This window comes from Papio anubis, chromosome 8 (assembly GCF_008728515.1).
Source record: "Papio anubis isolate 15944 chromosome 8, Panubis1.0, whole genome shotgun sequence".
NCBI classification, from domain to species: Eukaryota; Metazoa; Chordata; class Mammalia; order Primates; family Cercopithecidae; genus Papio; species Papio anubis.
The window spans coordinates 18,022,259-18,040,601 of record NC_044983.1 but is presented as its reverse complement, the minus strand read 5'-3'; the positions used below and the strand labels follow the sequence as shown (position 1 = coordinate 18,040,601).

Sequence of the window (18,343 nt, the reverse complement as noted above, 5' to 3'; positions counted from 1 at the left end):
TTTCAAGTAAGTGAACTGCTATTTGGGGATTCCTTAGTGAATTCTATCTTCTCTCAAGACATGAATTTAAGTGACTTGGCCAAGGTTACCCAGGTATTAGTGGGAGGGTGAGGATCAGAACCAGGTCTCTCAATTCTACTTCGAAGCTCGCTTTCCTGGAGAACATTGACTCGTGCATGGCTCTTGTGTGCTATAGTTCCAATATTTGTGGGGGGTTTTTTGTTTTGTTTTGTTTTTTGAGACAGGGTCTCGTTCTGTGTCCCAGGCCAAAGGAGTGCAGTAGTGCAATCTTGGCTCACTGCACCGTCGACCTCAAGTGATCCTCCCACTTCAGCTTCCTGAGTAGCTGGGACCACAGGCGTGTGCCACCACCCCAGGCTAATTTGCATTTATTGTAGAGATGAAGTTTCGCCATGTTGCCCAGGGTGGTCTCTATTTCCTGAGCTCAAGTGATCCACCCGCCTCAGCCTCCTAAACTGCTGGGATTACAGGCATGAGCCACCAGACCTGGTTGATTTTTGTACTTTTAGTAGAGACGAGGTTTCACCGTGTTGGCCAGGCTGGTCTCAAACTCCTGGCCTCAAGTGATTTGCCTGCCTCAGCCTCCTAAAGTGCTGGGATTACTAGTGTGAGCCATCAGGCCAGGCCTCTAGTTTTAATAAAATAATTAAAAAAATTTTTTTTAAAGAAAAGTTGGAAGCATGAGGAAGCTTTTGTATGAAACTGTTCCCACTCCTATGGCAAGATATACTTCAAAATGTTCTAAGAAATCATTTAGTAGGTTGTCTAGAAATACCCGTGTTGTGTATGAACCATGGTTAATTCTCTCCCCAAGTATTTATTTTCCCACTATGTAATTACAATCTTCCACACAAAGGCAAAACTTGAAAACCACAGCAAAGCTTGTTGTAGAAAGGGTTCAGTTTGGTTCTTCATAGTTAATCCCAAACTTGGTGAGAAGAGAACTTTGAAACTATGGACAATAATTATAAATGCTGCTAAATCTTCATGGGGTACAGTGAATAGTTGAAGTAAATTATATTGCAAATAAAATCAGACTCCACAAAGCAGAGCACAATCAAAGGGAAGTTATGTTAAAGGAAATCATTTAATTTTCAAGCAAAAAAGTAAAAAAAGAAAACAACCCATAAATCCTCCCTATTTACTGTAAGAAGGTAGTAATTTGCAGATTTTAGATTTTGCCATTCAAACTTTCAGGAGATTCGTGAGGCTGCTAGGACTACTTCTCTTTTCTTAATCTAAATTTGCTCTTTTTTTCCAACTCAAAATTTAAAAATCTGTAATATCAAAATAACTGCAGAAGTCAGGCCAATAATAAAAATAAGAGTGGCATAGTAACAACAGTGAAAATACAGGCATTTGAGCAAATCAAAACCACAATGAGATACCATCTCACATCAGTTAGAATGGTGATCATTAAAAAGTCAGGAAACAACAGGTGCTGGAGAGGATGTGGAGAAATAGGAACACTTTTACACTGTTGGTGGGACTGTAAACTAGTTCAACCATTGTGGAAGACGGTGTGGTGATTCCTCAAGGATCTAGAACTAGAAATACCATTTGACCCAGCCATCCTATTACTGGGTATATACCCAAAGGATTATAAATCATGCTGCTATAAAGACACATGCACACGTATGTTCTTGCAGCACTATTCACAATAGCAAAGACTTGGAACCAACCCAAATGCCCATCAATGATAGACTGGATTAAGAAAATGTGGCACATATACACCATGGAATACTATGCAGCCATAAAGAAGGATGAGTTCATGACCTTTGTAGGGACATGGTTGAAGCTGGAAACTGCCATTCTGAGCAAACTATCACAAGGACAGAAAACCAAACACCGCATGTTCTCACTCATAGGTGGGAATTGAACATTGAGAACACTTGGACACAGGGCAGGGAACATCACACACCGGGGCCTGTCATGGGGTCGGGGGACGGAGGAGGGATAGCATTAGGAGATATTAGGGATAGCATTAGGAGGTATAATGTAAATGACGATTTAATGGGTGCAACACACCAATATGGCACATGTATACATATGTAACAAACCTGCATGTTGTGCACATGTACCCTATAACTTAAAGTATAATAATAATGGTAATAAAAAGAAACTACAGGCATTTGAGTCAGCCTTATCTAATTATCTACAATTGGCCAACATTTTCTTATTGAGTAATTATTTTCTAAAATTCCTTAAACAATATTGTGGTTTAAGAAATATGCAATGAGTTGATCACACACACGTACACATACATGTGCACATACACCTCCATCATCTAAAATGTAGGAGAAATTTCTTAATGATTCTAATTATGAGAAAAGGAGTTTTGTCACAATGAGTAAACACTCCAAGATCATTTATTCAAATAAGAATCTATGCTAAACTATTGATCTTTAAAGCTCCTTTCATTTGCATATAGTAAAACTGCACATAAATCCATCTGTCCACCAAGAATATGCTCTCCCTCTCATCTTTATTTGAAGATGTTGGTCGCCTTCTTCCTTCCCAACCAGAGAGCACTCTGTTAGCTTTACTATTTATCTGATAATGGAAAAGAGTATTGAATACTTTTGATCTAATTCTGCTTTCAGTGCCTAAGAACTTCTTTTCCTGTTAAAAAGTGCTTTAGAAAATTTAAAACTAAGTTAATTTCACCTTCTCCCACATCTTTCCACCTTAAATAGCTCATACCTCCTCTCCACCAGTCTTATTTTAACATATTCTATTATCAATCTTTTAAAGCAGAGATGATCTGAACAACCTGGCAGACAGATCTAGCTTACCACCTATTTGCCAAATTGATATTTTAAGAATATTGCTCAGTACAACTCCAGAGGCTGCCATTCACTTTTAGTCCACTTTCCCCTTGAATTATGCAATTTGGTGTCCCTGGAATTGCTGGTGGTTTTGAAATGACCACAAATTTTCTTTGAAATGACCAAGACTGGCTTTGTGTAGTTCCATGAAAAACAAACAAACAAAAAAAAAGGTCTATTCAATCCATAGATCCTGTACCAGATTGCATGTATGGCTCACTGACAGCTCCAGTTTCCCTCTGTTGGGTCCAGAGCATGTAATGAAAAGTAGGAAATTTACACATCCTCTAGTAAATTTGTATTTAGAGACTTTCATTTTACTTTTAAAGCAAATGATTTTCATTTGACAGGAAAATAGTGCCACTCTGTGTGCTATGTGATAGTTTCAATTCTATGTTAGATATGAAATAGTAAATCTTATTGGCACTTAGTCAAACTTTCCTTTTCTTGGATGTTCTGATACTTTTCACACTACCTGTGTTTGCAACCCCCCGAGGATGTCTCAGTGTCCTAAAGATGAATGTGCTTCCCAAGCTTCAATCAGCTCTCTAGTAACTGACTTAGACCATGTAGCGATGGGTAGGACGATGGACCCTGGCTGTGGGGCAGTCAGTATATTTGGTTGTTCCAGTGCATCCTGTGATTGCTATTGGGTAGCAGGTGAACTGATTTGATGGAGCTGTTAATAAAGAAACTATTAGTTTCCATACATGGAAATAATATAAGTGACTGCACTCATCTAACTAGACTGTCTTTTACCATGTCCCTTAGAAATTAAGGCCACCTTAGAATTGAGAAAGAAGAGGAGTACAGGAGGAAGGGAAGGGAAGCAGGAAGCGAAGCGGGAAGGGAAGCGGGAAGGGAAGCAGGAAGGGAAGGAGGGAAGGAAGGAGGGAAGGAAGGAGGGAAGGAAAGGCAGGCCTCCATCCTGAATTTAACTTAGCATCTCTGTACTACCTGCCAATCAGGTCTCATCAGAAATGTCCATATTAAGCACTTAGGGGAGAGTTTTGGGTAACACGGAAGTTATAAGTTATGCCTTTCCTGACTATGGAATCTTTATTCCTAAACTCCTAAATAAGTAGCTACAAATCTGAGTGTGTAAACAAAGACGAAGAATTTATTCTAACATAGATAAGAACTCACAGAGACAAAATTAGGCTGAGAAGTTAAAGCACGTAGAGAAAGATAAATGTATAGAGGGGAAGAGCGGGAATTCTTGTTGCTAGAAAGAGGGAAGCATTGAGCATCCCAGGAAAGCAACAGATGATGCTTTAAAGGCAGATCAAAGTCATCACATGAGTGACATGAACATTTATGCAATGACATGAGGTACAAGAACTCAGTGAGAATGCAATTCTCTTTGGAATTTCTATTCTCCCTTTATCTCCCCACCCCTTTCTCTCTCTCTCCCCTTTTCTCTCATTCCTACAGGACTTCCTCAGTAATTCATTTGCTCTCTGAGACTGATAGTCATAGTTATCGACTCAGGCAGTGTTTGTTGAAGAACAAACTGAATTACTGATGTGGTCGATTTGGTGAAGAAAAACATCAATATCATGATCAGACTGAATTGATTGGTCTGCTCAGATATGCCAATGTAAACAATGCTCTTGACTTATCTAACAAGCAGCTTTATTTCATTTTATTTTATTACTATTTTTTGAGACGGAGTCTTGCTCTGTCGCCCAGGCTGGAGTGCAGTGGCGTGACCTTGGCTCACTGCAAACTCCTGGATTCAAGACATTCTCTGCCTCAGCCTCCCAAGTAGCTGGGATTAAAGGCGCCTACCACCACGTCTGGCTATTTTTGGTATTTTTAGTAGAGATGGGGTTTCACCATCCTGTCCATGCTGGTCTTGAACTCCTGACCTCATGATCCACCCGCCTCAGCCTCCCAAAGTGCTGGGATTACAGGCATGAGCCACTGTGCCAGCCTACTTTTTATTTTTATAAAAATTGTTTTATTAATGGAATAGTAAAAATAAATCCTATATGTATCACCTGAATTTTACCCTGAATTTTCTCCAGTATTAGGGGTAACCTTCCACACTACTGAAAAGAGGGGTTAAAAAATAGGTTCAGAGATGTGTGTTAAAATTTCCCCACTGAATTAGACCATCAAGTGTAATAAGCCATCATTATTTAAAGGGATCTTGTGGACTGGTTAATGAAATAATTTGGTTGAGTGTCATCACATGGGCATATTTAAGTCAAGATTTTTTTAAGTGAAATACAAAATGTTTACATGATTAATCTGAGACTACTTTCTTGTTGCTGAGGATGGCAAATGGAAACATCTAGTTGTCTCAAACTAACACAATGAAAGTCCATGATTACTTTGCCAACAATTGTTTTATTGGGGGGAAGGCTGCATAAACATGGGGATGCTATTCTTTTTAGTTAAAATGTAAGTGCTAACTCCTATACTATTTTTCACCATAATTAATTCTGCAGCCAATTTTTTTTCAAAGGTACATTATTGATGTCATGATAGCTGTATCTTGAATGAAGGGCTGTTGAGGCTCTCTAAATGCAAATCCATTTACCTACATTTACCACGATCCCTCCAAAAGCATCTGACTTTTCATGCTACTTAAAAGCTTCTCTAAACTTTGTACTACACTCAAATTAATCCAAGCCAGAATGGTATTACCCCTACCTGACTGCATAGAAAGAGACTTCAACATGTATGAAAACACAGATGAGCACACACACCAAAGTGGGTTGAGTGCTGTGAGCAAGGTGGCTGGATTAGACAAAGTGTGGCCACCCCAATTGGGTCATCTTTGTTCTATTCTACTGTCAAATAATGGTGGGAGACATTTTCTTTCATTCAATCAAACAGTCAAAATCACCAAACTGCTTAGATAGCATCTGATCATTCTGAGAGCACAGACTAGGAAGAGCAAAAGGAATGAACTGGCACAAGTTTGACAGGCTCACTTCCAGCAGAACTTTCATATATATATATCACCCAAGGTAATCCATTCCTTCCTTCATAGTAGATACCTATTATTGAGCACTCAAAGGGTGTCAGTGCGCACAGACAATCTTAAAATGGCCACAAGACGGCAAAGTGCAGTCATGCAGTCTAATGAACAGACATTGTTCAGAGTAAATTTCAAACTCTTAGCCTCTAAATTGGAACCCTATCCTATTAGTCCTTCAGAAGCTAATGGAGCCTTCAACTTTTCCAAAGACAGAATGTGACAAAAGCACTGTGACAAAGATTTTACTCCCAGGTTAGAAAGTCTCTGTTGATAAATGGTATTTAGTTCACTGTGGTGACAAACTCATTTAATGGATAAATGATCCCAAGCTTTACACTGATAAGTGTTTTTGTTGTTTTTATTGCCATAAAAGTTGGAATTTACCTTATGTGTATGATACTCGTGTCTTGAATACTTTCCTTACACTTTGTGATCGAAAATTATCACCAGCCATCACTTTGATGGCTGGAACATCTTCATATTTAAGTCAGTGCGGTCTTTGTGGTGGCCACAGAAGAAACTAGCTGCAAAATGTTGTAAGTTGCAAGGCACTTTCTTGAACCATCTGGCATAAGGCAGTAAACTGTATGGCCTGGTTTTTCCTCCATAATAAAGCAAGAATAGAGAGCTGAGTTAAAAATAAGCTGCTGAAAGAAAGAAAATTTTCCATCACAGCTCTTCCCCCGTACCTGACTCCCACCTTTTAATACAGCTATTAATCATTCCCTCACTGAGCTCTCCTCCAGTGACATCTGCTGTTTTGCTCTCCTTTGCCATCATGTTCAACTCGGAAGATAGCCTGGAAATTCATGATGGCCAGACAAGCAGAACTTCAGCTGCTAAGCACTGACCATACTCTCCCTCTCCTAGCTCTTCACATTTCCTAACTGGGACCATGCAGAAATGGTGGTGGCTCCCAGGACAAAGTGCCTGAGGGCAGTGCCTCTTGTTCTCATATTCTTAGAAAGAATCCAGAATGAATAAGTAAACTCAAGAGCCCAGAGGAGGTGCTGCCTCTCTTTCTACCACACTAACATCTTTCTCTCCCTGAAATTCTTACCTTCCTAGATGAATGCATCTGGGGGAGAAAGAGGGAGAAAGTTTCTGTGATGAGAGAGGCATTATATATTGGGTGAATAGAGTGAAAGTGGAGGGGATGAGAGGCAGTCGTTTCAAGTCTACTTTGAAATAATCCTTCCTTAATATATTTACAGCCTAGAAAAGCATGTGTTGGCTACAACTCAATAAACTAATTAATCACATAAGTGTCCACTTAAAGAGTCAAGAGTTACACCGGCCTCAGAGAACATTGGCTTCATCCAGTTAAGCAGTACTAAGGGAAACATACCCCACCTAAGATGTTGAAGATGTTCTCATCGAGTCTCCAGTGTTTTCAAACTGATCCAATAGAAAAGATACTTTTTTTTTAAATCCAATTTTGCTTTGATGGAATCTATACTTAGCGTTTGTGTGTGTGTGTGTGTGTGTGTGTGAGAGAGAGAGAGAGAGAGAGACTGTCACCCAGGATGAAGTACAGTGGGACAATCACAGCCCACTGCAGCCTCCTGGAACCCCCTGGCTCAAGTGATCTCTCCTCAGCCTGCTGACTAGCTGGGACCACAGGCACAGGCCACCATGCCCGGCTAATTTTTGTATTTTTTTTTTTTTAATAGAGATGGTGTTCCCCTATGTTGCCCAGGCTGGTCTCAAACTTCTGGGCTCAAGCTATCTTCTGGCCTCGGCCTCCCAAAGTGGTGGGACTACATGGGTGAGCCACTGCTCCCTGCCAACTTTTTTTTTTTAACCTAACAAAAATGTTTCACAAATTAATGCCAAAATAAACGTTCAGTGGCAATCCAAGCCATAGACAGACTCCATCATAACTTGAACCGCCGTGGACGTGCCGCCTGAGAGCACATCCAACCGACACCGCCCTAATTGCAATTCCAGCAAGGAAGAAAAGAGGAAATGTTGGCCCATGTTATGAATGGCTTCAGCTGCTCTCTATATTGCTGTTGCATGTTAACTGAATCGAGTTTTGAATTAAGCAGACTGCCTCCATTGCGGACAGGTCTGAGACATTCTCATCTGGACCCGAACGCCTGGACCCTAGCGAGCGGGCGGTTCCCTGGCTGCAATGACCAAGGTTGTGCCCGCAGCGCCCGGCAACCCCACGTGCTCGCAGCCGCGCGGCGGGGCCGGGCGCCCGGAGCTGGCCTCAGCCCCCAGGACAGGAAGGGTGGCCAAGTGCAGACCTGGCAACCCCCGAGTCGGCGGCCACAGATTGCTGATGGCTGCGCCACGTTTTCGGGAGGGTCAGCCCCTCACTGGGTTCTCAGGGCACTAAGTAAAGACGGCATGTGAGCCTGGAAGCTGGAGAGAGTCCCGGGCGCGCTATAGCGGGCGGGACGCCGCGTCCCCAGGACTCTGCGTCCCCAGGACTCCGCGCCACGCGTTCCTTCTACACCCTCACACCCACTGCCACTCCCACAGCAGAGCGAGGGCGAGCGTGCCCCGTACGGCTGAGATTCCCGGAACGCCTCCCGCGCCTCGGCTTCCCCAGAAGGGGCCCCTGTCGGCCCGCGGCTCCCCAGGCGGGGGCTGAGCCGCAGTCCCAGCCAAGCCGAGGTCACCTTGGCCCGTGCGCCTTTCATTCCAGGGCCCCTCCAGCAGGGAGGTGACTGCAGGTCACCGCCAGCCGGGCCCTTACTCCCCGCCTCCGCTGTCCCGCCCCCCACACCCCCGAACCTCCGGCGGAGCCCGCGCGCCTGGGAACGCGGTCCCAGCCAGAGTGGAAGGGACAGCGCGGGAACCCGGGAGAGAGAAAAAGCGGGAACCGGGCGCCGCCGCTTCACCATCGGGAGGAGATTCCCTCCCGGCCCCTCCTGGATCCCACTGCAGGGACCCTTTCGGGCTAGTGCCCAGGCTGGGAGAGTCCCCGGGCGCATCACAGCCCCTTCCAACTTCCTTTTTCGCATCCTCAGTTCGGATGGCAAGTGGCCACCCGCCGGGTTTGCAGTTGGAGGGGAGTCTGCGTGCAAAACTTACGGTCGGCGGCGGCCACCCCTCCGCGGGAGGCGGTCAGACTCTGGAGCCACACGGCCAGGGCCAGCAGGAGCAGGGCTTTGCTCTCCATCTCGGGGCGCGTCCCTCTGGAGGAGCTGCAAGGCGCGGACGGACTGATGAGCCGGCTGAGCCGGGGACGGGAGAAGGCTGGAGCCGCGGTCCGGCGCTGGGCAAGTCGCCCTTTAAAGGGGAGGGCAGGGCAGCTAGAAGTGGACAGCTTTCCCTTGAGGAGGAGGAAGAGAGGGAATCGAGTCTGGCACTGTTTTCACGCCACGGCTGCTTATGTGACTGGAAATATGCAAATAAACCTCATCACCTATTGGCTATAAAATCATAAGTTGGGGGGAGGGCCCTAAATTCACTTCTGAACGTTTGAGCAAACCAGTAATGAGGATCAACCCTGCCAACGAGAAGAGGAGGAAAGGGCAGACGGCAAAATTTGCTTTGTTAGGCTCCTGTTCGCTTAGCCTAAGGGTTTCCACTCTCCCCGGGGCCCCCTGTCTAAGCACCAAACACAGGTTTATATCCATTCACGTTAAATACTCAACAATCACCTGTTTTCCAAGGAGGGAAAGTTTAGCTGTTAAGTTACATTTGGCCGGCACTTTAATACACCTCTCTTTTGATGAATCCTGTTTGTCACTTGCAGTCCTCCCTCCCTCACCCCGCACCCACCCCCACCCCCGCAAAGTCAATGTAGGGATACAGGGACACACATTGCGTCCCAGCTTGTGCTCGTACAATCTGGTGTTTTAACATTGGCAAGATGGATCAGCTTATGTGATGGAGAAAAGCCTACTTGCTCTAACTAGTTTCTAATTTTTGCCTCATGCAAATTATTCTCAATCCTCAAACTCATCAAGGAATGCAAGGATAATATTTTGTGTTCAGAGGCAGAACATCGAGGTCAAATAATCTAAAGCCGTATTGAGTTATAAGTGAAAGAAGATAGTCACAAATGACACATATTGTATGATTCCATTTAAAGTGTCCACAAATAGACAAATCTATAGAGACCAAAAGTAGATCAGTGGTTGCCTGGGGCTGGGTAATTAATAGGGGAGGGGAAGAATAGAGAGATTTTGGGGGAGTTGATGACAATGTTCTAGATTACGTTATGGTGCTGATGCACAGCTCTGTAAATATACTAAAAGCAATAGAATTGTGCACTTTAAATGGGAGAATTATATAGTGTGTAAATTATAGGTCAATGCAGCTATTTTTAAATGGATAAGAGGCATGCACATAAAATAAGAAAAAAAAATTGGATACTGTGCTTTTCTGCCAAAATGCTTGGAATACTTTTAAATATCTTTTTAAATATAAGGGATTTATATTAGCCAGGAAGGACAATGAAGTGTATCCCCAAACCCCTCTCAGTTTATGGCTGAGAAACTGACTCATCAAATCAGAACCTCCAATCTACTACATTTATAGTCTGAATATTTTTAATGTCCACTTTTACTCATCCCACCCTCCATCACACACACACACACAAACACAATGCACAATTGTAGATTAGAACAATGAAAAGCTTTTTTAAAAACTGGGCTCGCTTTTTAAGTTTTTCTCGAAAAATGAAACAAAAGTTGATAATACTCAAATATTTCAAAAGTCTGTATTCTGCACAACAGAGTTCTATCTTTAAGTTGATGCATTCCATGCCACAACACAACACGCTGTCTTGTATTGCAATTATTACACAATGTACTGTGCACATTCACTCTATCCTACAAAGTATGTAGAGAATCTTGAAACCTGCCAAAAATTAAACTTCGCAAAACTTTAGAAGTGGCAGAACAGACCATGCAAGGGATGAATAACTATGATGTGGCCGTCCTCCAAAAATCATGTAGTAAACTCTAATTTTAAAAAATGACAGAAGATGAGTACAATTGCTTTGGATGTGTTCATGGTGTGAATGGCATATAAACAGACGTGCAGAAATGCCTGCTATCTTATATAGAATACTCCTGCAGCCTATTTTCATGCATAAATGTCTTTTGATAAGACAACCAAACTAAACTGCACTTCTGTGCCTTTCAGAAAACTGCAAGGAGATTTTATGTAATTGCTAAGGTAAAGTCTTATACTTATAACGTATTTTTAAAATGATTTCTCGGGCTAACCAGATAACAAAATTAAAGCCCTCAAGAGTTGGAGGATATATAATATTTAAATATGAATTCAGTTTGAAGTGAACTATGCCATTAGCACGTCCAGTAGCGTTGAAGAGATTTCCAGGAAGACTCAATTTATAGCAGCTTAGCCTGGTTAAAAAAAAGAAAAGAAAAGAAAAGCAAGCCAGGTTGGCTCCTCTCCCAGGGCAAGCGCCGAGCAGGTGGGTGTGGCGGCAACACTCTCTCCTGATTGGCTGCGCTGGGAGCGATCAGGTGCCTGCCTTCTAACGCATAAACTCACATGATCTCCAGGTCAGGATTGCATGTGCGTTAGTGAGGCGACTCATCCAAACTTCCGCGAGGTTACTCGGCCTTCAGTAGCTAAAGGCTTGACTTTTTCCATAATTGGCATTTCCTTTATAACAAACTAAGTTTTAGGTGAGAAGAAGCTAACGTTATCCCTGTAGCAGGACACTTGCCCCTGGGACACATTTAAAACGACCTAAGTAAAAAGTCTAATGTGCATACTTAATGAAACAACTTGAAGTTCTGGATGTAGGGAAGCATTATTTAGCCAGCGAGCCAGCTAGCTAGCTAGCTAGCTTATTTTGATTGAAGGCCTGCTAATTGCAGTGGGCACGTTTCATCTTCTCCTGCGTTTAATCATTACAAAAGTACTCCAAACTCAATAATATTACCCTTCTACAGATGAGGGAAGATGAAACTCAGGGAAGATTAAATAACAGCAACCACAAATCATAAGATGTTTTTTCTTTGGCGATCCCAGGAGAGAAGGAAAAAATGTATTTCATGTGCTATATTTTAATGTTGCAGCAGTTGCAAACAGGAGTAGCCTGGGTATCAGACTTTTTTTGTACACACATATTTTAATGTAGATTTTTATTTTGTGGCTTTCTTACTAAAGTAAAATACAATGAAATGTGTAAGTAGGCTCTAAAGATCATCAGTACTGAGTTGGATCTTGTCCTTATAAAAATTATAATTAATGTAAGAAAACATACTGATACAAATAAAATGTATAAACGCAAAGTCATAAATATTAAAAAATATTCTAAAATCTGTTGACTTTTTAAATAAGAAAAAACAAAGATGTTTACTAAAAATTGTCATAAAAGGCTTTGCCACCACTACCTACTCACATGTGTCCCTTAAATTGTAGCACAAACTGGCTCTGAACAGAAATGATAATGTGTTGCTGAAGGGAAGGATGAAATTGAGGCTGGCAGCTCTTGGATCTGGAGATGTGGTAGGATAGGGGAAAAAATAATATAATCAGCATTAAAAGATTTGTCTGAATAAAATTAAGAAGATACATTTCAAAATAATTTTTAAAAAGAGAGAATTCTTTTAAAAGCCAGTGCACTGCAATAATGCATCCAGGAAGAGACTTCTCTCGCCAACATGGTGAAACCCCATCTCTACTACAAATACAAAAATTAGCCAGGCGTGGTGGCAGGTGCCTGTAATCCCAGCTACTCAGGAGTCTGAGGCCCCAGAATTGCTTCAACCCAGGAGGTGGCGGTTGCAGTGAGCTGAGATCGCACCACTGGACTCCAGCCTGGACTACAGAGTGAGACCCTGCCTCAAAAAAAAATAAAAAATAAAAGAAAAAGAACAGAGCACACTATCCAGATGATGTCCCAGAGGAACTGGGGAACCAAGGAGGAGCAGGATGCAAACCTTTCCTAGAAGACAGCTCACACACAATAAAGATTATCCCACAAATAACCCATTGGATTTCTAATTCATGTTCATTTATAAGTAGTTTCCCCCTTTTTCAAAACAAAACCAAACAAAATTAAAAATTTAAGTCTGTGTAGATGAAAGAAAACTTTGAGACCCAGTTAATGATTGGAATACGGAACATCATGAATGTTTTTTGCTGATGGTTTCACATTCAGAGATAACTTCAGACCCATGTCAAAGGCCTGCTCTGAAAATGAGCTTAGCCCCATTTAGCAGAAGATGAGTTTGAGATGCCCCCTGCTGACTTCCTGGTGATACTGTAATGTCCCAAAAAAGCCCTTGTAACAGGCTTGAAAAAGAATTGACTTAATGAATGAATATACTCTAAACTCTTATATTGTTATTTGAGCCTTCTTTTTTTCCTTTTTCTTTCTTTTTCTTTTTTTGAGACAGAGTCTCGCTCTGTCGCCCAGGCTGAAGTGCAGTAGCACAACCAGGGTTCACTGCAGCCTGAAACTCCTAGGCTCAAGCAATTCTCCCACCTCAGCCTCCCGAGTAGCTGGGACCACAGGTGTGCACCATCATGCCCGGCTAATTTTTGTATTTTTAGTAGAGATGGGGGTCTTGCCGTGCCCAGGCTGGTCTCGAACTCCTGGGCTCAAGTGATCCCCCTGCCTCAGCCTCCCAAAGTGCTGGTATTACTAGCGTGAGGCACTAGGCCAGATCTGAGCTTTCTTGTTTCTTTCGTTCAACCATAAGTAACCCGAAGGGAGGTATTGCTCTTTCCGTGTCTGGGGTATTTCCCGCAGCATCTACTAGTGCTGGGAAGTTAGGAGGTTCTTAGCCAATAGTTGTTGGGTGAATTAACAACACTGAGTAAAAGATGATCCAGTGTCAAATGGGGGAGAAAGCAGGGTTCCTTTTATTTTAAACTTTCACTAGATTTATTAATTATGAATCTACAATCACAAAACCACAAACACACACATACATACACGGACACATAATTAAGTTTACGTAGCCCAAATCTGGGTTAGAAAAATAGAGGGCAACTTTATTTGATTGGAAATTTTGTTGGCATCATATCATTCTCTTCTTATTTATTTATTTATTTATTTGAGACAAAGTCTTGCTCTGTCACCCATGCTGGAGTGCAGTGGTGCAACCATGGCTCACTGCAGCCTCTACCTCCTGAGCCAAGGCAATCCTCCCAGGCTCAGGCAATCCTCCTACCCCAGTCTCCTGAGTAGCTGGGACTACCAGCGTGTACCACCACACCTGGCTCATTAAATTTTTTTTTTTATTTTTGTATAGATGGAGGTCTCCCTATGTTGCCCAGGCAGTCTCAAACTCCTGGGTTCAAGTGATCCTGCTGCCTCATCTTCCCAAAGTGCTGGGATTACAGGTGTGAGCCACCTCGTTCAGCCTCTTCTTCCAATTAACTCTTTAGTTGAAAAAGTAATCTGTTGTTAACCAAAAACAAAAACACTAAAATCGAAATTTCAAGCAGTGCAAAATTATGTACAACGAAACAAAAATCTTTCTCTGATCTAAGACTTCCTATCCCCTAGTCATTCTCCACATGCTGCTAGTTTCCTTTCTTATAAAGTTTACCCTTCCAGAAAAGTCTATGAACACACAAGCATAAATGTGTTTGTAAATGTGTGCATGTGTATGTATTTATCCACACACATACAACTTATTTTTTACAGTAAACAGTTATGTCAGCATACCATGAGCAGTCTTCTGCAATTTATATATATACACACACACACATATATACACACACACATATATATACACACACACACATATATACACACACACACATATATATACACACACATATAGATATAGATATAGATATAGTTGTTGTTGTTTTTAAGACGGAGTCTGGTACTGTCACCCAGGCTGAAGTGCAGTGGCATGATCTCGGCTTGCTGCAAGCTCCGCCTCCCGAGTAGCTGGGACTACAGGCACCCGCCACCACACCCGGCTAGTTTTTTGTATTCTTAGTAGAGACGGGGTTTCACCGTGTTAGCCAGGATCGTCTCTATCTCCTTACCTCATGATCCACCCGCCTCGGCCCCCCAAAGTGCTGGGATAACAGGCGTGAGCCACCACACCTGGCCTGCAATTTATATTTTTCACCTAACAACATGTCTTAGAGATTAGCTCACTGAGGAAGAGTTCTTTTTTTTCTTTCTTCTTTGGGCCACATAAGATTTTCTTATTTGGTTTTATCTTCATTTATTTAATCAGACACCTATTGATAGTTACTTAGATATTTTTGTAATATAAACCATGCTATAATAAATATAAATTCTTTAAAATTATTGAGTCAAAAAGCCTAAGTGTTTATTATTCTAATAAGTAAAGTCACCTGTTTGCCAGTGAAACTGCACAAATTTACATTCTACCTACAGTGTAGAATGAGTGATTGTAGACATTCTGGCTATTACTGTGTGGTGCTGAACTATTTAACAATCTTGCAGGTGTAAGGTTGTCTCTTCTTTAGTTTATATTTTATGTCATCATCAGCATCATCAGCATCATCATAACTAACCTTCATATAGCACTTACTATGTGCCAGGCATTGTTCTAAAAGCTTCACATATATGAACTACTTTAATATAAGTCAGGTCTGTTGAGATATAGTTTAAATATACAATTCATCTACTTAGTATCTAATAAAATGGTTTTTAGTTTATTCACAGGAATATGCAACTGTCACAAATTTTAGGCCATTTAATCACCTCCAAAGAAGCTCTGCACCCATTAGCAGTTAATCCCCTGTCCCCTGTATCCAACTGTAGACTAGTTTCTGTCTCTATAGATTTACCTATTCTAGACATTTCACATACACATTCATATAGTATGTGGTTCTTATAACTGGCTTTCAGTTAGCATATTATTTTTAAGGTTCATCCATGTTGAAGCATGTATCAGTACTTCATTCCTTTATATTGCCAAATAATATTCCACTGTATATCCCACATTTTTATTTATCCATTTATCAGTTGACAGATGTTTGGGTTGTTTCTGCTTTGGGGGTATTTGATTAATGCTGCTATGAGCAGTTGTGTACAAGGTTTTATGTGGACAGTATGTTTGCAGTTCTCTGGAGTATACAGGAGTAGATTTGCTAAGTCACAAGGTAACTGTATGTTTAAGTCTTTGAGGAACTGCTAGACTTCGAAACACCTCTTTCTCCATGGAATTTTCTAGGTTTCCCTCTGAGAGTTAGTCACCATCTCCTTGTGTTACAAAGCGGTGTTCATATCTTGACTATTGTACTTATAATATCATATTATTCACTGTCTGTGTGTTACATGAAATTGTGACTTTCCCGAAGTTGGGAATGAAATCTCATTTACAGTCCTGGTATCCTTACCAATGAGAATAGAGCTGGATAGCAGAGTATGTACTCAAACATTTACGTGAATAAGTGATTGAATAAAAGAAGAAGTAAAAGTTTGAAAGGTGAAAATCAGTAGATACTGCCAGCTATTTAGTTGATCTTAGAACTCATTTTTTAGTTTTTTTCACAAAATAATTAAATAAAAGAGCCAGAATTAAAAATGATAAATTGAAATCTTCATGTTTTAAAGTAGTTTATGTATAAATGAACACAGCAGTGTGATCCTATTTATAACTGAATACAAGAAATCAAAACCAAAAAAGAAGATTCAGATCTGAGCTTACTTTGTCATAAATACTGTTAATTTTATGGTATCATTTTTATTTTTATTATGTGACTTAAATGCATTATAGCAACTGGTACAATTTCACAGGTGACTTTTTACTCTTACTTCAACTGATATTTTAATGTAAGGTTAATTGCCATTTTAATGAAATTTTTATGAATCTATTTTGTCATCCCTGTCAAAGAGTATTCTTTTTTCTTCTTCTTTTTTTTTTTTTTTTGAGACGGAGTCTTGCTCTGTCGCCCAGGCTGGAGTGCAGTGGCCGGATCTCAGCTCACTGCAAGCTCCGCCTCCCGGGTTCCCACCATTCTCCTGCCTCAGCCTCCTGAGTAGCTGGGACTACAGGCGCCCGCCACCTCGACCGGCTAGTTTTTTTGTATTTTTTAGTAGAGACGGGGTTTCACTGTGTTCAGCAGGATGGTCTCGATCTCCTGACCTCGTGATCCGCCCGTCTCGGCCTCCCAAAGTGCTGGGATTACAGGCTTGAGCCACCGTGCCTGGCCCGAAGAGTACTCTTTTATCCAAAAAGTTATTTTATGTTGTCCAGTCCCAATATCTTTGGCTTGAGATATTTAAGTAGTCTAACAATAACACAGTGTATTACATACAAGCAGGCTTCACGGTTGTGAAAACAAAAGCATCACACTCAGAACTGAACATCTGCCTGGGCTTGGCCTTGGTTCTCAAACAACCGTCCAGGAAAATCAGTACACAGATTGGTCTTCAGAATTACGTCTAAAAGCTCTACTCTCGGACTTCACACATCATTCACCTCTCAGTACGCAGGCATTTGATTGACCCATGTCCAACACTCTACACAACCATCCCAAGCCTTCTGCACACACTCTACCCTAGACATGCTCCTGGGACCATTTCATGCTTCAGAAGGTCAACCCAGTTGACTTATTACTTAATAGCAATGTAAGAGGGGCAGGAATCTGCCAGGACCTAGAGCCTACATTACAAAGGCCTTCTCTAGAGGCCTTGAACATAGTTTGTCTGCTTGACTGGCCAGGAGAAATTAGGCAGTCCCATCAGCTCAGTCTTCTGTGAATGAGGGAGGTTTTTCCATCTCAAACTTCAGTTCTAGCAGCTTCAGTGAAGAAAAGTGCCAAAGAAAATAGATCTCATTAGGACTTGATGGAGAAGACTGAGAATAGGTGGCACAGTCTACAGTGAAAAGGCAGGAGACCGCAGAAGTTGGAGCTCTGGGCTGATTCCTGGGTCAAGTTGGAGTGGGCCCCAGGGTTACTTGGATATCAGCAATCTCAGATATTTAAGATAGAATGCCCTGTTCACTCAAGCACTGTAAATCTTCACATGTGATGTGCTGAAGCTGACTGACATCAGCTTGAGAAAATTGATGGAATACTATACAGCCATAAAAAAGAATGATTTTGAGATCCTGAAGGAAGCACTAAACATGGAAAGGAACAACAGGTACCAGCCATTGCAAAAACATGTCAACATGTAAAGTCCATCGATGCTAGGAAGAAACTGCAACAACTAGCGAGCAAAATAACCAGCTAAGATCATAATGACAGGATCAAGTTCACACATAACAATATTAACGTTAAATGTAAATGGACTAAATAGGCCAATTAAAAGACACAGACTGGCAAAGTGGATAAAGAGTCAAGACCCATCAGTTTGCTATATTCAGGAGACCCATTTCACATAGAGAGACACACATAGACTCAAAATAAACGGATGGAGGAAGATCTACCAAGCAAATGGGAAAAAAAAAAAAAAAAAAGAAAACAGGGGTTGCAATCCTAGTCTCTGATAAAACAGACTTTAAACCATCAAAGGTCAAAAGAGACAAAGAAGGCCATTACATAATGGTAAAGGGATCAGCTCATCAGGAAGAGCTAACTATCCTAAACATATATGTACCCAATA

At 41.6% G+C, this 18,343-nt stretch overlaps 1 protein-coding gene across 1 annotated transcript in view; it reads right to left on the bottom strand.

The window, feature by feature from the left end:
* LPL (lipoprotein lipase) overlaps positions 1 to 9,161 on the bottom strand; it is a 28,498-nt gene extending 19,337 nt beyond the window's left edge. The window contains 1 exon segment of the mRNA NM_001112612.1: positions 8,890 to 9,161. Coding sequence (NP_001106082.1) covers positions 8,890 to 8,977 — 88 coding nt within the window. The 5' untranslated portion in view covers positions 8,978 to 9,161.
* Between the last annotated feature and the right edge of the window lie 9,182 nt (positions 9,162 to 18,343).